This window comes from Lichenostomus cassidix, chromosome 4, assembly GCF_008360975.1.
Source record: "Lichenostomus cassidix isolate B80296 chromosome 4, HeHo_3.0, whole genome shotgun sequence".
Taxonomy (NCBI): Eukaryota; Metazoa; Chordata; class Aves; order Passeriformes; family Meliphagidae; genus Lichenostomus; species Lichenostomus cassidix.
In genome coordinates, this window is record NC_139484.1 from 8,152,184 (window position 1) to 8,179,210 (window position 27,027).

Consider the following 27,027-nt stretch of genomic DNA (forward strand, 5'->3'; position numbering starts at 1 on the left):
TTTCATTGGAATTTGCTTTTTACTGAAGCTGCCCCAGCCCATGCGGGACTCGAAAAGTTCATTGATGCTCGGAGAGTGGGAAATGCCTCAACAGTGGAGCAAGGTGTGCAGAGTTACTGGGAATGGGCATGCATTGACGGTGAGCCCGTGTGTTTCTCCCAAAATCCGTGGGGCACAGCACGGACCTTGTGTAACGAGCTGGAGGCTCACAAGGGGATTGGGAATCGCGGAGGAAGGCTGTGAAGGATGCAGGTGACCTGAGCACAGGAGCATCTTCAACAGTCTCACATCCAACACTGCTGAGGGAGTCAAACATTCCTAGGGCCCATCTAAAATAATTCCATCATTTCATTACCCCCCTGGTGTTTTAAATACATTTTCTCCCTCCTCAGCTGAGGCTTTTTACCCAAGGAGAGTTCCCTTTCTTCCCATCGCCCTCACACCTCCGTGTCTCCAACCTTTCCCAAGACCCCGAGCCAAGACTTGGATTGGACAAAACCAGTTTTGTTACAACTTGTTTTACGCAGCCACACGTCTGATTTCAATGTTCTTGGACACTGATCCATTGGGGAATGTTACGTAGCCACATATGCCTGGCATGATTTGATTGTGGAAGTTTATATATACGTATATCCATAGTTTAAAAATTCTTGGACACGCATGGACTGGGGAAGACTGTGGGAGTGGAATGATTTTTAGTCCAAAGCACATCAGTGTGGAATAAAAGCCCTCTTTAACCATTGTAGTTTGTGGTGTGTATCTGAGCAGCACGGGAGATGGTTAAACAAACTCTTTGTAGGCGTTTGCTGCTCCAGGAGTGGGAATTAGCAGCTCTTTTCCCAACCCATTCACAAGGTAACAGGGGTGAGATGGCAGCCAGAAAATCTGTTTGGAACTGCGCGTGGCTTCCAGCAGACAATATTAAGCCTTAAACGGGCAGTGTTCTCCCAAACAGACGTGTCTGAAAGGTGCAAACCCCCCATGTCTGAGGGCCGCGGCTCTGGCTGCCCTCAGCAGCCGCCGCCATGTTAGTGCGGGGAGGGGGGACAAGTTTGGCTCGCAGTGCCAAGAGACAGCTCCGGGCTCGCCCTGAGGCCCCTCTCAGCCGGTGAAGAAGCGAGCTGGAGGCTTTTGAGCAGCCCCCGGCAGTGGGTCACCTCTCCCCACGCAGCGGGCACAGCCGGGAGCGCAGACCCGCACAGCCGCGGAACGGCGGGCACGGGCACGGGGGGCGGGGGGACAGCGGTAGGGGGACACCGCTGAGGCACTCGGGCCCGCCTGCCGCCGGAACGCTTCTCCTCGGCTGCGGGGAGCGAGTTCCGCGGGGAACGTTTCCGGCGGCGCACCGCGGCGGCCCGGCAAGATGGCGGCGCCCAGCGGCCGCTGCCTGTGGCGAGGTGAGGTGACAGGGCCGCGCTGAGGCACCACGGGCGCTGCGCCCGCCGCCGCCTCTCCGCCTCCGCCCGCCGCGCTGGGGCGGCCCTGAGGGGCGGGGAGGGGGGGAGAGACGCCTGCCCGGGCGGGTCGGGGTGCGGGAGGCCGCGGCCCTTGTCTGAGGCGATGCTCGCTCTTGCCCGCAGCACTGGCCCCGCGGTGCGGCTGGATCCTCCCCGGGCTGGAGCAGCGCCTCGCCGTCCCCGCCGCGGTGAGCCTCACCGCCGCCCGTCCCTACGCGGCAGCAGCCAAGTGAGTGCGGCGTCCCGGAGGCTGCCGTGGCCGGGGGTGGTGGCAGAAGGTGTGTGGGGGTTTGGTGTCTGCAGTGCTGGTCCGACAGCCCGCTGGCCCTGCGGGCGTCCCACATGCTCCTGGAGGGCAGCCTGGACTCTCAGGGAGTCTTTGAGTCTGTTTTTCTGTGATAATGTCACAGGGAAAGGCTGACGTGGTGGTTTTGAGCTGTGCTTTTGCAGGGTATGGCAGGGTTACATGTCAACATGAAAGCTGGTGAGCTCCTAGAATCGGTTTAAACCCTACCTGTTGGTCGATTGGCTTTTTATTGTTTAATTTGTTGTCCGTATAGTAATACAGCATGATTGGGAGAAGCAAAAGCAACATCTGTACACAGGAGAATTGAGTGTTTTGAAGTGCTGCAGACTCTTCTACCCTGCTTATAAAGGAGTGGAGTATCCAGTTACTATTTTAATATTCTTTTCCTTGCCTGGAGACCCTCTGAAAATAGGGAGGAGAATGGGAATTGGGAGTGGTGTTTACCTGCATGCAAACTGCTGCAGGAAAGGGAGGAGAAACCTTGTTTTATACACTCAGACTGCCACGATCCACTGTCACAATAAGACATGCCAAACTCTTCAACTGGTGACCTCACAGCACGTTTGGGATTTTTTTGGTCTCAGAAGTGCCACGAAAGATGCCAAGAGGAGCAGGCAGGAGAAGGTGAAGGACAAGCCCCCCCCTCGGCGGCGGCCGCTGATGACCAAGCCTGTGGACGACGTGTACCTGACGTGGCTCTACAGGAGACCCTCCTACGAGCTGGAGCAGGCTGTGGGCATGCTGAAGAAATTCCAGGAGCTGGACTTCACCTACCCCAAGCAGTTTGTGTACATCAGTGTGTTCCTGGATATGGCGCTGCAGAAGAAGGTGGGTTGGGAAGGGGGGAATTCTGGTGCTTTGTAAGGCTTTGAGTCTTTTCAGACTTGTTCAAGTTCAAGGGACCAGCTCCCTGTGATTGTGTAACTTACCCTCAAGTCATGACTTCTTTTTGCTTTAATTTATTTTTTTTTCTCTTGCTAGAAAAAACTGGATCCTTTTTCTGGCAGTGTCACTCTTCCCCATCGCTTTACAGATGAAGTGAACAAGGTTTTGGTGTTCACAGAGGTGGGTGAGCCAGGATTCCTGTATTTTCATGGGGGTTTTGTGTCCAGCAAACTCTGGGCAGCTGCCCTTTGCCAGTTAATAGTTTTGTCTGTGTGAGATGATCCTAGACAGCTGCCATGGGTTTGTTTCATTACCCTTTGGACTTAATTATTTAGAATTCTCTATGTGACCTCAACTGACAGCAGACCAATGGCTTGATTGGTAGTACAGCTGGTTATAATTACTTTTTTCTCTCAACAGAATGAGCAAGAAGCTGAAATAGCTCGAGAGCATGGAGCTGCCATTGTAGGAGGAGTTGAATTAATCAAATGGGTAAATATTTTTAAAAAAGAATTATATTAATATCCTAATTTAAACAGGACTGGGGCCTGGGGAGGGCAAGAGACCTGATGCCCAGTGAACTCTGGCTGGGAGGAAGCAGCCAGTATGAAGAGTGAGAGATGGGTATCTCTGCTTGGACACGTTTATAGGCCAACTTAAATTCAATATATTGAATTGTATTTGTTGCAGATCTTGGAGGATGAAATTCAAGCTGATTTCTACGTTGCTGTCCCTGCCATAATACCCAAATTAATACCTCTGAGGAACAAACTGAAACGGAAGTACCCAAGCATACGAAGAAGTAAGAAGCAATTCCTTGTTAAAACTCCCAATTCCTGAAGGAGATGTGACCCTAAAGGTGTCATGGAAATGATTTTGATGAGGGTGTATAGTTATAATCCTTATTAGACTGCAGGTGACTGCACCACTGGTGTTGCCTTAGGTAAAGGTAACTTTAGGAATCCATTTTTTCCTGCAGCAGGCAAATCTGGGATTAGAATCAAGATAAATTTGCCTGCTAGCTGCCCTCATGCTCATTAGTCCTGATGAATGGGTAAAGAAGGAAGGTGGAAACTATTTCTATACAATCTGTTTGAGGACACCATTGTCTTGTTTGTGAAACTGCATTTTGGAGTGGAGTTCAAGCACCTTAATTAACAGATTGAATTATTTCCATGCCAATTCCACACCTATCTGTGCTAATAAGCATTACTGAGACTACTTTTTTGCCTTTTTTTAAAAAATAGATTCCCTGGGCAGTGACATTCCCCAAATGCTGCAGTTCTTCAGACAATGTCACGAGTACACGGTAGAAGATGAGAATATAATCAAGACAAGAATAGCCAGAGTAAGTTGTGCAGAGAGTTCTTAAGTTTTGTCTCCTGAGCAGAGCTGAGATTAGTATTAAAAGAGGGGAAAACACATGTTTCCAATCTGTTTCCCAGGATTTTAAACAATTTTCTTTAACTGTGAAGGAAATCTGTTGTGTGGCATCTTCAGCTGGTTTTAAACTTTTCTTTTTTCCAAACTTTTTTTTTCTTTTTTTTTTTGGTATATAAATAAACTATGGGTTTGTAAGTCCATGGTCAATGTGCACAGGAGGGTCAAAAAGTCTTTGCTTTAACCAAATAATTAAAAGCTTCTGATTTTGATAACTATAGTTGTGGACTGGAGCAGAAGGAAGCACTGTTTGTATAACACCTGAAATAAAACATGAATTTTGGCTTATTTATTTATTTTCTCTGCCCCAAACAGTGTTTTTTGTTTGCCTTCTGGTCTGTGTGTTTGTAATCTTGCCTGATGTTTAGTTTTCCTCGAACTGTGACACAGGAAGGAAGGGTAGGAAATACCTGAAGCTTTATGTGGCTTCAGTGTTGGAGATAAATGAGTTTATTAATTCTGATTAGCTGCTCTGAGTTGTGCATGTGAATTCCAAGGGCTTCCTTGTTGGTATGATTCTCAACTTCATAGAACTTCTTAGCATGAAGAGACAAAAGGTACCTGTTTGGAAAACAGAGCTATGAACTCATTTCTCATTGCCTGTTTTTCATTTGACTGAAACAGAAATATCTGTACTTTCGTGTATAATTGGAATTTTGGATCTTATTGTTGAGGGAGTTAAACTTTCATTAAAAAAAAAAAAAAGGGAATAACTTCCCAGAACCTTTTCACAGCCCCTTTAAACATCAAGATAGGTGTGCATCCACAGGGATTTACTGTGGAAAGCTGGTTTGGAAGCTGGGATATTCATTTGGATGTGGGAGCTATTTTGAAACACTTGAAACCCTCTGAGCATTACCTGTCTTCATTATAGAGCTAATGAGTTGATTCTTTTGATTGATTTAATTCTGTTCAAGTTCTTAACACCTTCAGTTTTAGATGTTGGTATTTTTGGAGTTGATCCACTTTGTGGTCTTTGGCAGCTGCTTCTTGGAGCTTCTTTTCCCAAATCCTTCATTTTAATAAGGTTTTTGCAAAACCACTTCTTTATATATTGATTTTTTTAAGACTTTTCATCCTTTTAAGGCTACATGTTGTTACAGAGCCCTGGGAATTCCATCTCCTGAATAGAAATCTGGAGAACAGTGAGCATATTACCATGTATAAAATACTTATTTTCTCTGAGTCATTTGGATAAGGCTATTAATGGGATTTGTAACTCCTTCACAGGGAACACAGACAAAGGAAATTTATCCAAGTGTAGAGTAAACGCCAGTGCTTTCAGATTTATTTATGTGGGCTTCAGGCATCACCATAACTAACTTGGCATTATCCTTTTTCAGCTGGATATGCCTACCGAGCACATAATTGCCAATCTGAAAACAGTTATCCACGATATCTGCTCCTACAAGCCATCAAATTTGGGTAAGGAGTTGTTGTTCTAACGTGGTTGTTCAGGAGACAGCAAACAAAAATGGGAAATGGGTGTTCTTCACTGGATTGTCATTAAATGACCTTTCTATTCTCATTCTATAATGATTTGCAGTGTCAAGTCTGATTCTTGTGTTCTTTTACTGGCTTGGTGAAAAATATTTGCTGTTCATAGGAAGCAAGTTTGGTAATTAACACATCTTTACAACAGTGGACTCTGGATATGCTTGCTGGCTGTCAATGATTTAAACCAGCTGGTTATCTCTAACTGTTAATTAGTTCCTGTCAGAGTTTCCATCCATAAAGCACATGTCTGCCTGGGAGAATGGGGAGCTCTTGGCTGTTGGGATTCTGGACACAGTAGGGATTAGTACTGAAATAAATCAGCCTGGAGACGTGGAAAGGGGTGAACAGTTTGGATCTTTGTTTTCCAGATCCCATTGTGCGGAGGTTGGTTATCAGATCTTCAACTAGTGAAGGTTTGCTGCTGAACCTTGATGGAATCCTACCTCAGGTGGAGAAAGCAGAGGAAAAAGAAGAAGAAAATGCAGTTTATGAGGATCAAGAAAAGCCTGTCCAAGAATCCGTTAGTACTTGATGTCTTTTCCGTGTAGATCTCATGGTGAAGCTCGGGAAGCAAATGGTGTCACTCAAATCATGCTCTGTGAGAACAAAAAATAAATGGAACTTGTGGATTTCTTGTATAAGTTCGGTGTACCATTATCACAAACAGGAGCCTGTTGTCAGAGCCAAAAGGATGTTTTTTGTAAGGAGAAATTGGGTGTGTTTTGTGTGGGGAGTGAACGTTCACCTTGCTCTGACTTCTTGTTTTCCTCACCTTGTTTTCTGGAACAAAAACTGGAGACCAGGCTCTCTTTCCCGGTGTTTTCCGCTTTCCTTCCAGGAGGTGGCGCACCTGCCCTTCTCTCCTGTATAGGTGTTGGAATTTCTCCTTGGGTGGTTCTTTTTTGGGGCTCTGTTGCTGAACACGTGTTCATAAAACTGAGCCCCGAGATGTAAGGTGATTCCAGAAAAGATTGGCTATTTACAACAGGGATGAGCTGATCCAAATCTGGAAAGGTTTATTGCTTTAAATCATTCCTGTTATTGAAGGTAGGCCTCGTTTTTCCGAGAGGTTGCTCAGATCTGCCTGCATGGAAATTGTTTCAGCTCCCATTTTGCTGCTGTCAGTCAGGGTGACCAATTCCTGTTAGCCCACACTGCTTATTTTTGATTATGTGGGGTGCTTTGCTCAAGAGTTTGATCAAAAACTTCTCTTCAGGAGTGTAAAGGAAGGTTTCGCACTGACTTAATAGACTTTGCGGGTTGTATGTGGAAAAAGCAGTGCCAGTGCACTTGAATATCTCTTTTACTAAGGAATTACACATATAAGGAATATTATGAGGTATTCCAGCAGTGGTGTGCTGTTTGTGACCCAAAAGGAGCAACTGGAAGGTAAGTTACTGGTTGCTGTAGAAAAGCAAAGCCTGTGGTATCATCTGCATAGATTTCTTTGCCTTTTCTCTGTTCTCTTGGCTTGTTTCCAAGACTTCACTATCCATTTTGGAAAAAGATTGACTTGCCCTCTTTGATGGGTGGATTTAAAAAAAAGTGATGCTTAAGCATAAATGTTCAGGTGAGCTTAAATCAAGCTCTCAGACTGCTGAGTGTGCTCTCAGAGAATAAAAGGATAGAATACCAAACGTTCCTGCAGAAATCTGTACTTGGAAAATTTGAATGCTGTGGACATACAGTAAATCTGGACCTCTGGAGGTCAGGTGAGCAAGAGAAGTAGCTCGTGGGCTCAGCAAGTTTTCAGGGGTGGTTTTGAATATGTGTTACTGTGCTACTGATTGCTGAAGGAGTAGTGCTCCTGGTCTGTGCTATGCTGAAACGGTGTTGTACAAGCTGTTGAGTGCATTGTGACTTCTTTTTATCCTGGAATGCTTGATTGGCACAGGGGAGAGATGAAAGGGAAGAACACAACACAAGATTATTCCTCTTTAATAAGCTTGGTCCCCAAACATGCAGAGTGGGAGTTGTATGTGTGATTCTTGGGCCAGTGTGCCTTGGAAATCACTTTAACTGGCACACCAAGCATGACTGAAATGGCATTGCTGGCTTCTGGAAATCACTGTGGAAGAAAGGGAGTGCTGCAGCACCTTTAATAATGCAGATGATGTAGGGTGGCTTTCAGATTTGTTTTATCTGAACCTGCTGTTAGTTTAACTAAGGAGAAGAGCTGGGATTCACAGTTAGTGCACGCAGAAAGATTTGCCCAAACAAGGAAGAAATTGTCCTAGGAGCCTGGGTGCAGCTGTGGGGAATGCAGGGTTTAGGCTGACACTCAGCCTTAACCTGGACTTGTAGGGGAATTTGTGGCACTCCAAAAAACTAGGAACTTGTGTGGGTCAAACAGAGTTCACGAGGCTTTTGCTGTGAGTTGTGCTGTGGTTAGAGGAGCAGGGCAGGGATGTTACAAATGCTGCCAGGGGTGAGATGTTTTTAGTGCTGAGATGGGTGTTCTGAATGATTGAATATGATTACATTGGCTGGTCTTGGCAGCCTCCAAACTCTGGGAGAGGCTAATCCTGTAGCTGAAATTCTGTCCATGTGGGAAAACTTGGATTGACTGAAATAGGACAGAGGGGGGAAGAAAGCTCTTAGAATGACTAAAAACACTGTTAGGGATAAACATATTTATTTTCCAAGCACTTACTTCTGTCAGTACCTCAGCTTGCAGGTGCCTAGAGGCTTCATCCCACCAGGACATGAAGGGAGAATTGTCAATGTCACCTCAACTGCTTGGAAAACAAGAGGAAACCCCCAGTCTTCCCAAGTTGCCAGGTATTGGGAGATGCTGGGTTAAGTGCACATATTACTGCATGTGGTGACACTGCAATGCCATATTATTTTCATGCCCCAACTTCATTGATTTTAAAAATGCCTAATAAAATAATTGTGAAAAAACCCAGTTAGAACCTGGGAAAGTATTTAACTGTCAGGTGTTGTGGAAGTGGGCAATTCACATGAAAGTCTGTTCACTTGCCAGAGATGGATCCTTCTCAGAACCACGTTTCTCCAGCTATTCTGTGGAACTCTGTGCTAACACATGCCCAGCTTTCCAGGACCACAAGTTGTGTCTGACTCCAATCTCTTCAGCCAGGGATTTGTGAACTGGAGAAACTGATCCTTTGTACCAACTCACAGAAAACTGACCTCTGTGTACAGGTTTGATAAAAGGGAGGCTAAAAGTGGTTTATTTCTGCAACTCCAGTGACTTTTTGTGCCAGTATTTCTAAGATGCGTGGCAGCAGCTGACAGCTGGGTCATTGCTTTGCGAGTTTCACCCTTCAAGCTTTCAGCCTTAGAACAATCTCATATTTCTCTAGAAGGAGTCTGAAGCTTATTTTGTAATTTTATTTACTGCTAGCCTGTAAATAGACTCAAAACAGAAATACTGCTTTTGTGTAAAATAGGATGTGAAGGACAAAACGTTACCAAACTTTGAATTTCTGAAAATTCCAAGTGTTTTGCCCCAAGTGCAAAACTTGAGAAATGCTTGAAATTAGTGTTTTCTAGAGGGAAGAGCTTTTCCTTCATAGCTAAAGCCGCAAAATGATGTAAATAATGTATCTTGAGTTATTCTGACTTTTAACAATGTCTTTGGAACAATGTTCTCAGAACAGCAGGAAAGAAGGTAGGAGAAATAGGGAGGATGAGGAGGCTGCAGCTGGACTAGCAAAACAAGTTGTAAAAGTCCAGAGAACTGCAGCAGGAAGATGAACAACACAAATGATTAAAAGATGGATTTTACACATTTATATGAAGTTACTGTACCCTCTGTGTGCTTGGCTTTTATAATTTCCACCTGTTCTTCCTTGCTGGTGCTTCTTTGAATTTGGTCAAGTTGTCCAGAGTTTCACCTGAGGAATTAGAAGGGAATTGGTGTTTGTGTATTTCTTCCTTTTGTAATTTCTACCGTATTTGAAAGGACCCTGGAGTATTTCTTTGTTTAGTGCTGGTGTGTGCAGAGGTAGTTGTTGTGTCTCCCTGCTCCTATTTTTATAAAAAACTACCTTCTGCTAATAGCTAATGAGTATTAACTGGGTTAACACAGAGGAACTCATCATGCAAATCACCACTTGGATCTTGGAGCAGTGCCATGCTGTACACTTCGCTTCTCATGTTTGTTGCTGGAATTCCAGCACAGTGATTAAAGGCATACAGTCCTGGGGAGGGGAAAAAAAAAATCTGACCTCCAACTTGGAGTTCAAGATGGTAGTGTTCATTAGGAAGTGAATCAAAACTGAACAGATGGAATTATTATCAAATTGAGCTGCCACCGTTGCATTTAATCAGGCAAGCAGGAGATGAAGGCAGCAGCAGTCCAGCCCTGCACAACCAATTGCTATGTGGGAACTGGGATACTGCTCTGAAACAGGAATACTGAAATTAGCAGGGAAAAAAACCCATTTAATTAATAGACTGGTAAAAATAAACTCACTTTCCCAGTTCATTTTAATTCGGGGCTTTGGCTCGTAGCAGTTTGATGGCTGTGACTTCCAACTTGGGGCTGTTGTTCTTTATCCTGTGACTTAAAGGAGCCAAGTTTTCATTTGGAAGCGTTTGCTCTGAGATCTTCTGTTGAGTGCAGAGCTGGAGGGGTGAGATGGGAAGCTTTTCATGAGTGGACATAGTACTGTGTGTGTAAGTGCTTAAAACAAGAAAACACTCTAAGGAGAACAGCTTGACTTGGGCTTCAGTTATTCTTTTTTTGGTTTGAATGGTTTATTTGTGATTGCTACTGTTTGAGTCTTTAACTCTTACATGGGTTTGCTCTAGAAAGCCACAGCAAAGCAGCAGCCATGGCAGGAAGAAATGGAAATGGCATCAGACCGTGTCCCTTTGATACTTCTTGTTACATTCCTACAACAGAAACTAACACCCTAAACACAACAAATTAACACCTTCCAACCGCGGGGAGAGGGTGACCTCTCCCTTCCAGCCACTGGGATGGATCAAGTCTCTGGGGTCAGCTCCAACACAAACAGGTTTATTTTGCCTAATCCCGGCACTGCTGCGGTCGGGACGGGCTGCGGGATTACCGGGGAGGCTCCATCCCCAGGTGGCAGCCGAGGAGGAGGAGAAGCCACGATCCTCTGCCCTCCCCTGCGCAAGGTGCCGGGGAGGAGGAGAGGCTCCCGGTGCCGGGAGGAAGGAGGGGAAGGAGCGGGAGGAGGAGAGGCTCCCGGTGCCGGGAGGAAGGAGGGGAAGGAGCGGGAGGAGGAGAGGCTCCCGGTGCCGGGAGGAAGGAGGGGAAGGAGCGGGGAGGAGGAGAGGCTCCCGGTGCCGGGAGGAAGGAGGGCGCAGCGCTGCCCGGGGCGGGGCGGGGGGCGGGCGGGCTGCGGCGCGGAGCTGCCCCTTTGTCTGCGGGCAAAGTTTGGCGGCGGGGCGGGGGCCGAGGCGCTGCCCCGGCACCTGCCGCGGGCCCGGCGGGCACTCCGCGCTCGCTGCTCGCCGCCCGGGGCCATGGGCACCCCGAGCGCCGCCGGGGCCACCCTGCTGCTCCCGCTGCTTCTGCTCCCGCCGCTGCTGCTGCTCAGCGCCGCGCCGGCCGCCGCCGATGCCGCCTCAGGTGAGTCGCCGCGCCGGGCGCGTCCCGTCCCGCGGGCTTCGGTGGGATCCCTGAGGGGAAACCCGGCTGCAGACCCCCTTTCCCGCGGGCTTCGGGACGGCTTTGCCTTCCTCCGTCCCTTGTCGCGCTCCCCGGCCCGGGCGGGGGTCCGCCTCCGACCCCCGCCATTTTGGCGGCTTCTCCACAGCGAGGTGAGGGGACCGGGGCGCAGCCGTGCCCGGCTCTGCCCGCCGCTCTGCCCGGGAGCGGCAGCGCACCGCCGGGCGGGGGGAACGCGTGTCCCGCTCCGGCCATCGCGGGGCTCCCCTCGGGCTGGGCGGGAAGGCAGCCGGTCGGCTGTGCCCAGGTGAGGGGTGCTGCCCCAGAACGGCCTGTGGGCTGGAGTTGGGCGAGCCCTCAGCAATGCCCCGCGTCCCGCTGAGGGCCCGGCCGGGCGGGCAGAGCCGGACACAGCCCGCCCGCTGCCCTCGCACACCGCACGGGTGTCGCTGGCCGTGGGGAAGGCTCGGGAATGCGGCGGTGGCAGCTGGTCAGTGCCTGGGAAGCGTGAGGGGGAGCAGGCAGCAGCCATCCCGCTCTCCTTGGGTTGGGAGAAGGCTGCTAGGTTCAGCTGGCTGTGCGGGGATGTGGCTGGCAGAGCGCTCGGAGAGACGCCAGGCGGTGGGGTTTGTGTCTCGGTGTTCTGGACAGACCTGTGGCCACAGCAAGGCTGGGCGATGCTGCCGGGCGGCCACGCTGCTGGTATTCGGAGTTTGGGAGTGCGCTCGTGCTCTGAGGTTGTTCTCCAGCTTGTCCTTCGGCTGCAGGCTGTTGGTTTCCAAAGTGGCACACTCCCCAAATACTGGTCCCACCGTGTTCCCGTTTGGCATGGCTGTCTTAGTGAATTACGGCAATTAAAAGCAGCGATGTGCGTGCGAGCTGAGGAGCTGCTAGATGTGGGTTTGGGGTATGAATTTATTGAGAGACTTATTTTTACAAAAAAAAAGTTTCCAAACCAGAGAACTACTCTACCAACCACCCACATCCAAGATGCCCCCTTTCCCCAAAAAAATGCCACAGCATTTTGTGGTTTGGGGGTTTCTTCCTGAGCTGCCCCAGTAAGTGGAAGGCAAAATCATAATTTGTAGAATGCTTTTCAGCTGTGCTTTGCAACAGGTGTTGATCACACCTGGGACTTGGAGTTGCATGGAAAATCAGGGCATTGTTGCACAGCAACCTTAATTAATGTGTGTGTAGTGTCTTTGGCTCGCTTATAATTCGGAATAAAAATAAAATGTATTTAGAACTGAGGATTTTTGTAAGCTGTGCAAAGTTGGGTTATATCTTAGTATTCCCCTTGCTAACGCATAATGGAGGGAAATATGTCTTTGCCCTCTTTGGAGAAGGATCAGACTGTGTCAGACTGCTTTGTAGTCCTACACGGTCCCTATTCCCTGCTCTGGCCCCAGAGGGGATGAGCACGCTGATATTTTAAAGAACTATAGCTGTCAGTGAACGAAAAAGGAAAGGCAGCCAGCCCTGGAGGGGTAAAACAGATGGGTTGTGCTGGTCTTAACTGACTGGTATTAAGTTTTTTTGGGATTTTTCCCCCCTTTGCCTTCCAGCAATATGTGACCTTGTGTTTTGCACTGAATTTTGAGGTGTAGCTGGATGATGAACCTTGAAATTATATTCTGTTGCCGAAAGACCAGCAATTTGCTGAATTTGAGAGAAGTGTGACTGGGTTCTTGTGGCTCATCTTCTTGGCAAGGGAAAATAATTCCCGATGGTGCCTCCACAGCCTCTTGCAGCTGAGCTGAAGCCGAGCTCAAAGGGGGAGCTTCTGATTCCAAGCAGTGTAGCTCCCAGGTTTTCTGTACAGATTTGTCTAATCTGCATTTCTCGGGAAACTCCACTCTTTGACAAGGAAATTCTGACTTTTCCGGGTGGTCCCTCGAGGCAGCCTTTCCCGCGGTCTCTTTCCTTTTCATCTTTGAGTTCCTTGGGTTGTTTTTGATTACACATTCTTACCACGTTTTTGGGAGACAGATAATGTGTAGTTGCTCAAGAACAACCATTTCCCAGAAAATCGATGGAAGAGCTGTCATTCAGCTTATTCGTGGTTTTATTTTTTAACCTTTTATTTGATTATTGGAGTAGAATATGTAAAGTGTATTTGGATGTGTGACTGCTTCTGTCCCTGGCTTGGAGAACCTTTCTCTCAGCCAGCAGTGCCAGTAGTGAGGATGAGGAGAGCTGAAGCAGGAGGAGCCCTGTGAGCCTGTCCTGTTGTCCATGTAGGAGTGATTTAGGAGTGGGAATTCACACTGGCTCTTCTTGCTATTATTTTGGCAGGTCTCCCCTTCTGTCTCTGCCTTGTTTGTGCCTCTTTTGAGCCTCACTAGGCCAGAAGTCCTGTTGCTTACCCAGAGGTTGCCCAGCTGCCCCAAAACTGCTATTTTTTATGTCTGGCTAGAGGTAGCTGCCTAGTGCTGCTGGTGTTGTGACAGAGCAGGTTCACTGGAGGATCTGCTGCTGTTACATGCTTCTAACCTGGTTTTTTTTTTTTTTTTTTTGGTCCCTCAGGTGCCTGTGTCTACCATGGCTCCTTATTTGAGGTAGGTGAGCTTGAAAATGTTATGCTGGGGAAGGGTTTGTGAAGGTGCTGTTGAACTTGACTCCAGTTCCTGCTTTTTGTCACCCCTGTGACTGGGGTGCAGGTCACAGGTCTCTCAGCTCCCAGTCTGCTGGAAAACAGCAGTGGAATAAATCTCCCTTAGGGAGATTAGGAACTCCCCCTGGACCCAACCAGTCCAACAGGGGCTGCTGTGGTCAGTGTGTGAAAAGAAGGATTTCCAGGGTCTTGGAAGCCACAAATGTGCAGTCCTGGGCAGGATGGAGGTGATGCTTCATGAAATGTCAGTGTGGTGCCAGGATGTGTTCTGTGTTTCTTCCCCTGAATTAATGAGGTATTGATGACAACAGCTTAACACCTTTCCATCTCAGCTGAACATGGCGAGTCCTGTGTACCCTGACTCATCTTTATAAACCCAACATATTTTATTTTCTAGTGTCTCTAGAAATCCATGAATGACTTGGTACAAGAATCAGAGTTTTAAAGAATTTATGAGCAGTGTTTTGCTCGCTAACACTTGTCTGCCTTGCTCTGGTTCTCTGGGCTAAAAGGAGATGGCTGAGCTGCTTTGTGTCTCTGGAATGCTTCTGGACCCGCTCGCAGTCCCACAGCAGGCTGGCTCAGGGATTTGTTAGCCAAGGCTGGGAGGCAGCAGCTGTCAGGGAAAGTCGGAGGTCTTGTTTCTCCTGGAGCAGAACTGGATATGTGCTCTGTGTGTGTGGCACACGGCCATGGGGCCCTGTGGAAACAACTGGTGGCAGGTGGCTCCTTTGGCTTTCCGAGGTGGACTCAAGGTCCAGGAGGTTTTTCTGCTCCAAGAAGGGAATGTAAGGGAGTTGCTGGAGGTGACTGTGTGTGGTGGGTGGCTTGGGAGGGAGCTGAAGTGGGCTGAATGTGTTTGCTCCTCCTAATGATGCGCTGTGGAGGGTCTTGCAGCCTCCGAAAGAAACCTGTAGCAACTTTTTATTTATTGTGCTTTAAATGATGGTCAGAAACAGTGTTTCCTTTCAGTGTCCCCTGTTAGTCAGAATTTTTCTCCGTGTTTGGTGCAGGGGAGGCCAAGATGATCAGAGGGCTGGAGCACCTCTTCTATGAGGAAAAGCTGAGAGAATTAGGATTGTTCAACTTGGAGAAGAGAAGCCTTGGGGTGACCTAACTGTGGCCTTCCAGGACCTGAAGAGAACATGAAAGAAGGGTGGAGATAGACTGTTCACAAGGGATGGTGTGATAGGACAAGGAGGAATGGATTCAAAACAACAGAAAGTAGGTTTAGATTAGGTATTAGAAAGAAATTCTTGGCTGAGAGGGAAGTGAGGCCCTGGCACTGGTTGCCCAGAGAAGCTGTGGCTGCCCCAACCCTGGAAGTGTCCAAGGCCAGGCTGGACAGGGCTTGGAGCAACCCGGGATAGTGGAAGGTGTCCCTGTCCATGGCAGGGGGTGGAACTGGATGATCCTTAAGGTGCCTTCCCAGCCATTCTGTGATTCCATGTGGAAGTGGCTGTAGGTGAGCTGCTCCTGGGGTTTTGTAGGAATGCTGTTTTGCCGCAGACGTCTCTGAAGTCACTTGGAAAATCCTTGTTGCATAAATCAAATATTTAAGTGTAGTGATGCAGGCACTGCAGGGTTGCTGGAATTGTTAACGCTGCAAAACTTCTGCCTCTTGCTTGACTGACTTAGCTCCTTGTGCATCCAGGGTCAGCTTGTGTTCGTGGCTTCCCTCTGAGGGAAAGCACCTCTCTGTGAGTGATTTCCAACTGTGTGGAGGCGGCTGGTGTTCCTCCCTCTGGCTTCTCCCGTGAGGGAGATTTCAGGTCGACACAACCAGCACAGCCGCACCCTTTACTTAGAAAGAGAAAAATACACGTTATTTTTTCTTAGCTGTAGGGCATGAGGAGACACATTCATGTCGCTCTCGAAAGTCAGGGAGTGTGGGAGGTGTTGAACAAATCCATCCCAGTGTCTTTCTGCCAGCTGGCTCATGCCAAGGTGAGTTTTCAGCCCTGGGAGAAGGGGAGGGGAAGGACAGGGCTGTGCCTTGAGGTGGTTGAATGGTGAGTGTGACTTGAAAAATGGCTTTGTGTCTGGTGGATTCTGCAACAGGGGAGGACAAGTCCAGCTGAGCAACATCTAGGATGTTTTCATTTTGTCCTCTTTAAAACATGGACGTTGTCTGTGGCACCAGCTGCTGGTAGTGCATGTAACAATGGATTTCTGGGCTGACAGATTATTTTGGAAGTTTCCTGAGACACAAATAGGGTACCTTTTTAAAACACTATGAAGCACTAATGAAGCATTTTTGAAAGAAAATATTTTTCATCTTAGAGTTGGGTTGGAAACTGTGAACAGAATAAAAAGCCCTAACTTAATTCACAGTAAATGGTGCTGTACTTGTGCTTCTACCAAAAATTTTGCTTCCTTGTTTCCTTTTGAAACGTCTGTGTATGTTTTGTTGTCAGAAGTTTAAAGAAAGCCTGATTTTATGCCCTTTAAATCAGATTTCTGTTTCCATCAGTAGCTTTTGCTGGACAGAAATGAGAATGGAAAGGTAATAAAAAATCTCCCATTCCAAATAGCTTCTACTCTGAATAAATTTAGTGACTTTTAAAATAAATGTTAGCAAGTGCAGAGCACTTCTGGTTAGGGAATATTTCAAATTAACAGTGGAAAATGAGCTTCATTTTAATTTCATTAGAAGGATAAGAAGTTACTACTGAAAAACGAGATCAGAATTGAATATTTCAGTTGAAAGGTTTGCTTGTTAACTCTTGCAATGGTCAAGATGTTTTTGTTTTTAAAAAATGTGATTTAAATTCCACTGTTTAGCCTGGGGCTGCATCCTCTTGATGTACATGAATGTTTGGCAGTGAAGATTTTTTTAACATAGTAATGAGATGCTTCTCATGGAGCAAATCTCATCTGCTTGTGGGTTTCAGAAAGCTGGGATCAACTGAGGATCAAAAATAAAAGTGATTTTTGAATCAAGTGTGTGCTGCATGTGTGTTCCTTCTTTGTTTTCCTTGAAAATAGCAGGGAAATATAGAGGAATGGGGATAAGCTCTTTATTTCATGATACCGGGTAAAAGAATCTTAGCTGTTAGATTTTTCTCCTGAGGATGAAGTGCATTCTTGTCCCTTCATCAGCAAATGAAGAGAACAGAGGCACACATTTTAATATACTTTTTCTTTTTCTAATCTTAGTGGTTCTAAATGTCACTTCCTAGTCCAAGGAAATGACCCCTCAAGCAGAAGCAACATCTCTCAGTTCCGCCTGAGCTTGGGGCAGGAGTTTAGATCCACAGCCCAGGGTCTGGGAGCAGCAAGTGGCACTCCTGGATATATATCCATGTCCCTTCCCATGAAGTGTCCAAGTAGGGATGAGGCAGACTTTCCTGCATTGAGCACATTTGCCCTGCTGCAGGTGAAGCACAATGCCAATGTCTCTGCTTGCCCTGAGGTGATTTATCTCACCAGGTATTTCACAGCTTGCTCCATGGTGGGCTACAAAGACATGGAATTTATCATTCCCTTCCCTCCTCCTCAACCCTTCTGTGCATAGGGATGTGTCTGTGTTTTTTCACAGTACACTCGCTGCTCAGAAATAGTTCTTATTCTCTCTTTTTTGTCTGTTTGGATCTCATTTTCCAGCAGTGCAGAGCCCAGCAATGAAGTCGTGCCCCTCTTCAGTTGTCTGTGTGTGTTTAAGAACAGCCTTTGGCCTCAGGTTGGAATCCATGGGATGCTCTTCCTAAGCACTCAGGCATACATGGCTTTTTTCACAAGAAGGGATTTTTAAACAGCTCCTCTTTGCTTTGAATAGGAGAAACTCATAAACCTGGAGAAATTTGTAAACTGCAAGAGACAGTTCTGGGAGTTGTGAGGCTTTTGAGCTTTAATCAGAGACTTGGGGCTGTCCATAAGGACTTTTCCTGGTGTCTGCTGCCTGTAGTGTTCTGCTCCAGAGGTCTTTCTTCTCCATCCTGCTTGGTGAAAGAGTCATGCTTTAATCACAGCTGTGTTGTGGGAGGTCACCTGGCATCAGCTTTATTTGTAGATCGGGGTCTTTACAAGAGCTGCCCTGTTCCACGTTTTCCATCCCAGTGAGCTCCCTGGACAGGAGCTGTTCATCCATGAGCTCTGACTTAAGTAGATGATTAACACTTAATAGCACAGTTAAAGGAGCTATATGCCAGAGCCTTGGCAGGAGATACCTGTTTCCTCATGGATTCATTCACCAGGACAGGGATTTAACAATTACCCAGCATTTAGAAATTTTCCAAGTAATTGTGCCTTCCATCTTCCAGGATGCATTTGAAGAGCTGTTTAGGAAATCACACCTTGCGATTTATCATTTACTGTTTCTTTCTAAATCCCCACCATGCAAAATGTCTTTTTCCTTTGCCAAATCACTTCCTCATTCCTTCCCTCTCCTCAACCCTTTCAAAACCTTGGCCAGGATTCCCTTTGCATTTTCTCTTTAGAGAAGGGGTTGCAATGTCTAATTCATTGATAAGAGAAATATTAGAACTTTGCTGCACATTTTCGATAACCTCCAAAGAACTTATGGATTTTATAAGATAACTGAGAAAAGTGGAGCCCCACCTTGTTGGGAAATTGAACACTTTTCCTCTGTGCTAATGCTGGCACATTTGCCAGCCCAGGGTGTGTTTGAGACCTTGTTCTTTACCCACAAAACATCTTGGGTGAAGAAGTTAAAAGGAACTGAATGTCTTCTCAGGCTTTAGAAATAGACTGTTAGTGTTTTAATCCATCATAAACCTTAGGAAAAATTGGACTACTGTGGCTGGACAGTGGTCCCATGAGGAATTCTTATATCCAGGGGGACTTAATTGTGTGTCTTTTCAGGTTTTTTTTTTTCCCTTGAATAATCCCAATCAAAAATGCCATAATAGTTCAATTTATTAATTCAGTGTTGTCCAGGATGGATCGTTCCCTGAGCCTTTTCAGCAAACATTAGTTCTCCAGTTGTTGCTATTTTAACTGCTGAATTCACCCAAGACACTCCTTGGCGCTTGCAGGAAGACAAAAACTCCCAAATCTGAAGCTCTTCCCAGATGGGTGCATTGATTTTATGTCACCACTCAGATCTGTCAGCCTGGGGAGGGACTGTCAGGAGCCACGTGGTGCTCTGAAGTTTATGATGCCAGGATGCCAATATTTCTGCCATGCATATTAATCAGCTTCCAGTGGGAATGCAGGCAGCAGACTTCCCAGGGAAGGCTGCTGTAATTCCCCTCATGCTGTGGTTTATTGTTGAGCCGTAGATTAAGGAGACCCATTAGGATAAAACACTCGATTTTGTGATCATTATATGTTCTCCAGAATCATTCCGTAATGAATCCTCTAACTAACCCCGGGAGCTCAGCATCCAAAGCATCTTTATATTACCAGCTGCCATGCTGCAGCTAAAGGAGAGTCCCAGGCTCTGTGTTTCTGAGGATCAGCCAGGGGAAAAAATCCTCTCCCTCCTCCCCCAAAGGATAAATCCTGAACATGACTTCTTCCTGGATTAATTTGAATAATTTTAAGCCAGATGTTTCATTACCCAAAAAAAAAAAAAAAAAAAAAAGGTTGAGTTTCCTAACCTGCTTCCCGTGTGTTTTATGGAGATCAAAATGAAAACTGGGCTGTGAAAACTGGTAAATTTTAATTTAAGTATAATAAATTTTTGCGGACATCAACAGGAGCTGAAAGTTGGGGTCTTGCAGTGAGATGGCAAAGATAAGAAACTTTCGACCCTTTGGTTTGTAAACCAGAGGTCTTGTTTCTAATGGGAACATAGTCTCCCTGAAAATCTTAGCCTTTTCATTTCTTAGGAATTCACCTGTTGTCCTGCATAAATAGATTTGGTCATAGTCACCATTTGGGATTAATTCCTTTGGGGTGCTTAGCCAGCTTGAGACCAATATGCTATATACCAAGACTTGTGGTTCATGGCTATTTATGTTTTCAGAGGAAAAATATAATGGTTGTTTAATTATGAAAAACATAGCTGATGGAGACACAGTTGTCATTACTGACATGCCAAGAGCCAATTCTGAGTTAGTGGGTGCAGTCAATGCTTTTATGCATCGAGCCTGGAAAAGTGGTTTCAGGGGAAAACATGAGCAAACTTGTTAGCAATTTCTTTCATACATTTTTTCTGCAGTTTTATAGATTCTTCTATAGATGTGAAAAGCCTGATTTTCTTGAGTGCCTAAGGAATTCTCAGTGCTGCATAGTAAAAGTAACTTGCTACATTTTTATTCCAGTGGATTATTTTTTTGTTATGTTAAGAATCAGTATTTTAAAAGTGTTCCATTTTGAAAACCTGGGTTTTAAATTGGAGGCACTTAAAAATTGCATTTACTCCTTTCTGTCTCAGTTTCTCAGTGAAACTGTGGGATCATCGTGGTCATGGAAAGGGAACCCTAAAAGTGCCTCAATTCTGCTGTTAAATGGAAATCTTCTAAACCAAAAATGAATTATGTGCTTCCTTGAGTGACATAAAGAGTACTTCTTAGGCCTCTTTTACATGTTTTATTTAAAACAAAGATTCCCACAATGAAACAATACACATAATGAAAACCTGTTTAAATTTTTATGAAATCCTTAGGACAAAGCAAAGTCGAATATGTTACTTCCAAAGACATTTGGAGACTTCGTATTAGATAAAATGGAACCAATTCAGATACAGTAGATTAAAAATTGAGGAGAATTTGTCCCAGAATTTAGGCTTTAAGCCCTGTTACCTAAAAGCAGTGCATCCTGTAACTCCAGAAGTCTGGGCATGGCTGCAGGGCAGTGTTTTGCAGTATTTTTTTTTGTTTGTTTTTTTGTGTTGTAATTTTACTTCCTAAGAGGTTTTTGGATGCTGGAATGCATTCCAGGGTGGGATCCTATGTATGTGGTGTGTGATTAACAGGTGTATCTGTGATGACACAGGATAGCTGAGACCCATCAGCATGGTAAAAGTAGAACTGAGTTTAAAGTCATTTACCTCTGCAATGTTGTTGTTTTTTTGTTGTTTTATTTCTGTCTGGTCCCTTGATACTTTGATTCTTCTGAGCAGATTTAATTAATTCAACACTGGTCCTCATGTTTCATTTGGAAGATGATGTGGCTTTAACAACCCTGTGTATATCCTATTGTGCACCACAGAGTTTCTGCAGTCTCAGGCTCCTTTCCAGGGGGTTTCAGAAGGATTTGCTGGCTTTAGAAGAGTGGTAAGGCTTCACTCTTTGGAGAGGAATGTGCTGGAGTTACCACAGATCCTTCCTTCTCCTCTGACCGCGTTTTGTGGGGGAAGATCTAAGCTCACAAGATGTAAGACTGTCAGTTCTCCTTCTTGCTTCAGGCAGAGAAATATCTGTGAGATCAGAGGCAAGCCTCTTGAAATCACTAGGAAAAGGCATCATCCATGATATTTTGCATCCTAGGAGGGAGCTGTGAAGCTCAGCTGCTTTTCCTGCCGTGATCAGCATCCTGTGTGTTGTCCACTTATCCCCTTGGATGGTATTTCTGTGTGGTAAGAGCTGCCTGTGGGCACCTGATGTGTCCAGGCTGCCAGAAGCACTGATTTGTGACATGAAGCCCTCTCATCACAATTTTCTGAATTGATGTGGTGATGCTGATTTCCCTCGTTAAAACAGGAAGTATTAGGATCAAAAATAAACTGGGGATGATGCTCTCCAAGCAAAATATTTTTGTGGGGCTTTCACTGCTTATCAGCAAGGTATCTGCAAGCAGTGCTTGATGCTTTTGGGTCTGTGGCTTTGTTAAGAAAATGCAGGATTGAAATCTAGCACAGGGAACCAGCAGTTTGTTCATATATAATCGTTTTCCCTCCTTTTAGTCTAGCCTGGGAATAGGCATTTTGTTCTGCAGGTACTTGATCTGATCTTCAAGGTCAAATCTTTTCCTCAGCATCCTGTTTATACAGATGCCTTTATTAGCCTCTACAAATAGCTGCTAAATCCACATGTTCACACCGAGGAGATGATAATTCTTCATCTGGCAGCTTCACTAAGTAACCTCCTTGTTAAAATCAGCAGTAGTGCTATGTAAGAGGTGCAGTGAGGTCTCTATACTTAATATTTTTAGTGCATTCTGTGTGGTGCCACAGTGTTTCTAACCTTACTGAAGTCATTTCATGCTTCTGTAATTCATCGGGTTTTTAGTGTATTTATAGATGCTGTTTTATCAAGCACTGCAGTAGAAATGATGAGAGCATCTGGTTAAATCCATCACATCTTGTACAACAACCTCTGAAAAAATAACCTTGGTAATTGAGCCTTTCCCCCTTTAGATGGTTGCACTAATATTTTAAAGGCTTTGGATACTTAATATCATTGGAGTGCCATAAGTGTCACTGCTGTGCTTTTCTGTGGTGGAAACCACATCAGTCAGCGATGACACTTGAAACAGCAAAGCCACGTTTCAGCTCGCACCCAGACCCTTGGCTGTGACTGTATGGAAGCAAGAAAGCTGTGATTTGTTGGGATTCATATTTGGAAACCTCCCTGAGATGGTGTTGACAGCAGCATCTGTGAGGAGTGACGGAGCGAGGTTTTGTGAGGAGTGTTAGGCAGGCCAGAAAAATGGGAAATATCCGCCCTGTGCTGGCACAGAGAGCTGTTCCCGTGCTTAATCTTTCAGTCTCTGGGAAGTGGTGCCAGAGTGATTTAGGTGGGGTTTGCAGCCTTGCCAGCTTGCAGCCTTGCAGAGAAACTGGAGGTGAGGCTTATGGAAACATGATCAGCACATTTCTATTTGGGGAGCCCACATTCCTGCACTCCTGAGTCCTGAGCTACTGTAAGTGCTGGAGCTGCTTTGAGGTCAGCAGAGCTGGGCATTTTCCCAGCTGAGCACTTGACCCTGGCACTGGCAATCAGCCTTGCAGCTACTGAGGTCATTTAATGAAGCAGGGCTGCAGGCTGGCAACCACTTTGCCAGTTGGTGCTTTCCAGAGAGAGCATGGATTTACCTTCTCACTTCCCTTGCAAGAGATCTGTGGCAAGCCTAGCTGCTGCCCTGTCTGTTTTTCTTACCTCATCTTGGGCCTACATGTGAAGTTTCAGCTCTTGTGAGCCAGACTCCCATATGCACATATAAAGAGATGATTTGGCATTGGATCTGGAAGTTTACAGAGGAAGCTGGCTTTGGGGAATGTGTTAAAGGTGGGATGGAGGTTCCCTTCACTTGGCTGCCTTTAGACACCCTGATCCTTAGTTAGCCAGGTTGGGAATGCAGTTCCCTGTGTTATTCTTGTGCCTATGAACCATTTTTATGAGGGGCAGCATGCTCTGGCATCCAGAGGCTGCAGTCCAGGCTGGAATACCAAAGGTGTTGGGGGTTGGGAAAGTCTTTCCTTCACCTATTCTGTTGTCTTCGGTGTGGGTACAGTCTGTCCTGCTGATGTTCTCCTGACTGAATTGGGCAGGAAGGGCTGTGTTTTGTGCTCTGTGCATGTTCCTGCAGCAGTTTCAGTGGGGTTACTCTTGCTCCAATCAAACATGATTATCCTTGCCTTCCCAGGCACTTGGAGTATTGGAAATCCATCCATGCTTTGCCTCTGGCTTCCCTGGGAACAGCTCCCGGCTGTGCTCTGTGTTCATGTCTCCGTTTCCTGGCAAGGCAGTTGCTGTGACTGCTGAGAAGTCAGATGAGGTCCTTGTCTGGGGTTTCTTTTTCTCCTGGCACAGTCGGTTTGGTCTCTAGGAAGGTGATGATCCCTATGTGTCTGAAGGAATTGGAAAATGGTATTTTAGGAATCCAGGGAAAACTGCATTTCTCTCTCACCTCCCCTCATTTCCCCTTTCTCTTAATCACCATTTTATAGAGACTTCCAGAGGATTTTCTGATGAGCTTTTGGCCTCCTTGTGTTCCAATTGCTACTTTATTGACTGTGTTGTCCATATGGGGACCTCAAAGTGAAAGCAGTGCAGAGGGACTGGTGTGGTGGAGTCTTTTGTTATCCTTTACACAGAAAGTAAATTTTATCAGTGACAGGGTTTTTTCTGTAGGGAAGCTCCTGGAATCTTTCCCATTCTCTTTCTCCTAGTGTTTTCCCAGGCATTTTAATATGAGCATGTATATGAATAAATAAAAGTTCCTGCAGGCATCATACTTTTTTTTTTTTGCATTGTACTTCTAAATAGCTGTTCTTATAGTAGCCTGTTCCAAATTTCATCCAATATTTTACACACCTAGGGAAATAAAAGCCTTACCATTGTTACCTGTAAACTTCACACACTCAGTGGAGGCCAGAGTTTAAGTCCTGTAGGAGAAGATCAGCAAAGGGCATCTACCCTGACCCTTTGAAGTTTTCAAAGTAGGTATGTACCTCCTGTCACAAGTCTTTGGGAAAGGTGTGCGTACACTTTAAAAAAAAAACTTGGAAGGTGACCAAAACAGTGGTTGACTGTATTTCTGTGCCCTCAGGCTTGCTGCAGGTTTGTTTTGTGTCGGGTGTTTTGCTGTTTATGTTGTGCACACCAAATCTGAAGAGTGGTTGTTGGTAAAGGCAATGTTTTGGGTAGTTTCTTGGAATAGCATTTAAAGAAGGAACCCACAGAAAAGTCCTACAGAAAAAGGTGTGCATCAAGGGGTTTGTTTGCTTTCAAAATATTTTTTATTTGAAAGTTTTGGCTCAGGATTTAGGCCAGCTCAGATAAACCTGTCACCTTTGCTGGGGTTGCAGATTTGGGAGAGAAAAAAAGCCTTTTGATGTGTCTTGGATCTGTCACTGATACCCATCTTAATTTCCTCAGAGCAGGACTTGTCCCAGCCCCAAGGAAAGTCTCATTTGTTTAAGTGAACCCTCTGTGGTGAGGTTCAGAAGCTCAGGGATTGCTCCTCATTGTCTGTCTCAGCCACATTTGTACACTAGACATACAAAGCTGGATTTGCTTTGGAAAGCAGTGATTTATGGTGTGGAGTCACTAAACATGTTTGCACATGAGTCCTTTGGGCATGCATAACAGTTTAGCTTGGAAACCTACCACAAAAGCATTCATCCCTTCTTATCTTGCCCCAGAGGCCAGGGCCAGTTATGTTATTGTTTCTGTTCCCAAAGCACTGGCTGAAGGCAGAGATGAATTAGAGGGAGGTCTTCAGGCCTTCTGAAGGGGAAAAAAAAAGATTAAGATACACTGCATTAGAATACAGGATGCAATCAGGCTTTTTTTGGAAACAGTGGCCATCCTGGCCATGAGGACCATGGCAGGACCATGAGGACCATGCTCTGTGCTGGGCACTGGTGAGGCCCCACCTCACATCCTGGGGACAGTTTTGGGCTCCTCACTCCAAGAAAGACACTGAGGGGCTGGAGCATTTCCAGGGAAGGGAATGGATCTGGGAAGGGGTCTGGAGCACAAGTCTGATGAGGAGCAACTGAGGGGGCTCAGCCTGGAAAAAAGAGGCTCAGTGGGGATCATATTGGTGCCTGCAACTCCCTGATGGGAGATTGGAGTGGTGTGGGGATCAATCCTGTCTCCAAGATAACAAGGGAAGGGCAAGAAGAAACAGACTCAAGTTGTACCAGGGATGTTTGAATTTTAGGGAAGATTTCTTCAGTGAAATAGTGGCCAGTCATGAAAACAGCCTACCCAGTGCAGCAGTGGAATCCCCATCCCTGGAGGGATTTAAAAGCCATGTGGATGTGGCACCTGGGGACAAGGTTTAGTGGTGGCCTTGGCAGTGCTGGGTTCATGGTTGGACTCCATGATCCTAAATATCTTTTCAACCCTAAAGTATTCCATGGTTCTGTGATTGTGTAAAACCTTTTGGGAGCTCCTGGTGTGTTAACACTCGAGTGTTAAATTGTGATATAATTCCTCTGTGAGTATTAGGGGCTTACAATTCAGGAGGAGCAGTGTTACATTAACTGGGTATTTGGCATTGCTGTCACAGCTGGAGGAACAGTAATCTGATTTTTCACTGTTCATTTGTGCTGAGATATGGGGGGGATTCACAAGGATGGAGGGGATCCAAAAGAGAGTCATGATTCCTCATTACAAAGGACTTGAGCTCTGTCTGCATCAGTTCTCAGAGGGAAAGTTAAGCGAACAGAAATTATTATAAATAAACCTCTTCTATCCATAAGAAAATGGAGTATCCAGAAAATGAAAGCTAGATAAATTCAGCTTAGGAACTAGGTAGACTTTTACTGTGAAGATTGGAAATCATTGGAACAGTTTCCTGACGTGTGCTATGAATTATTCTGTATCACTAGAAATCTTTAAATCATGGTTGGCTTTTTTCCCCCTGAAAGTTATACTTTAGTTAAATCACATCTTTTGGACCAGAATCAGGAATTCATTGATTCAGCAGAGTCAACCAGCACAGGCACCCTTGCATTACAAACCAGGCAGGCTCTGTTTTGGGGTGGAATCTGTGGAAGCACTGTGGCACAGGGATAGTGTCGTGGGGAAGGTGTCGAGTTCATGTCACCTGCTTTTTCATGTCCCACCGAAGGGGAGGCTGAGCTAATTTAGTCTTGCTCCACTGATACTCCTGTGTGGGAGTAAGTGGAAGGTAAACCCACACCTGTCCCAGCATTAAGGGCTGTGTCCTGCTGGCATGTAACTCTTGCTGAATAAGAGCATTATACGCAGAAATGGCCAAATCATTGTGAGCTGCTTTATTCCTTGTTCTGGGAAAGGGGAAAGGAGGGAGGGCAAGGACTCCTTCCCACCTGCTGGTAACATCCAGCTGATTTACAGTCTCTCCCTGTGGGTCTTGTTCTCCACCGGCTGGGGTGAGCAGCCAAATGAATGCTGAGGAGTTATGATGGCATAAAACTGATGGGAGACCAGAATTATGGAGGTCATAAGCTTGTTCCACATTAGAAACCCAGCTTGCAGGAACAAGCTGTGCAGTGTCCTGGCTCCTGGGAGGATTAATTACAGATGGTGGCTGTGGCAGCTAAATCAAGTACCTCTAATGTTGTGTAAACTTCATTAAACAAATGCCGTAGCAGGGCTGTAATCTATGAGAAATGGGATAGGATGACGAGGGTAGAAATGGAAAATACTCTGTAGGAAGTTAAAAAAAAGAATTCTCAGTGTCTAAATCCACTGAAGCAATTTCTTCTACCTCTTGTGCTTTAATGGTAGAATTTTAAACCACAAGCTTTTAAACTTATTATCTGGTAAAGCCTTGGTAGCTTGAATTAATAACAACTTTCTGCTAATGCCTTGCTGAATTCCTCTTAGTCAGCAAATCCTGGTTTATCTGATATGCTAAATCCTTCCTG

At 45.8% G+C, this 27,027-nt stretch overlaps 2 protein-coding genes across 2 annotated transcripts in view; both read left to right on the plus strand.

The window, feature by feature from the left end:
- The first annotated feature begins 1,263 nt into the window (after positions 1-1,263).
- Positions 1,264-6,227, plus strand: MRPL1 (mitochondrial ribosomal protein L1). The gene is made up of 9 exons (XM_085057773.1): positions 1,264-1,397; positions 1,581-1,686; positions 2,349-2,592; positions 2,746-2,829; positions 3,070-3,141; positions 3,340-3,451; positions 3,897-3,997; positions 5,433-5,514; positions 5,955-6,227. Exons 1-9 carry the CDS (start codon positions 1,364-1,366, stop codon positions 6,116-6,118), a joined length of 999 nt encoding a protein of 332 aa, XP_084913899.1. The 5' UTR covers positions 1,264-1,363; the 3' UTR covers positions 6,119-6,227.
- Positions 6,228-10,536: 4,309 nt separating this feature from the next.
- The window catches only part of FRAS1 (Fraser extracellular matrix complex subunit 1), a 109,986-nt gene continuing 93,495 nt past the window's right edge, over positions 10,537-27,027 (plus strand). Inside the window, exons 1-2 of the mRNA XM_085059861.1 lie at positions 10,537-11,158; positions 13,724-13,755. Coding sequence (XP_084915987.1) covers positions 10,537-11,158; positions 13,724-13,755 — 654 coding nt within the window. The remainder of the gene's footprint in view (positions 11,159-13,723; positions 13,756-27,027) is intronic.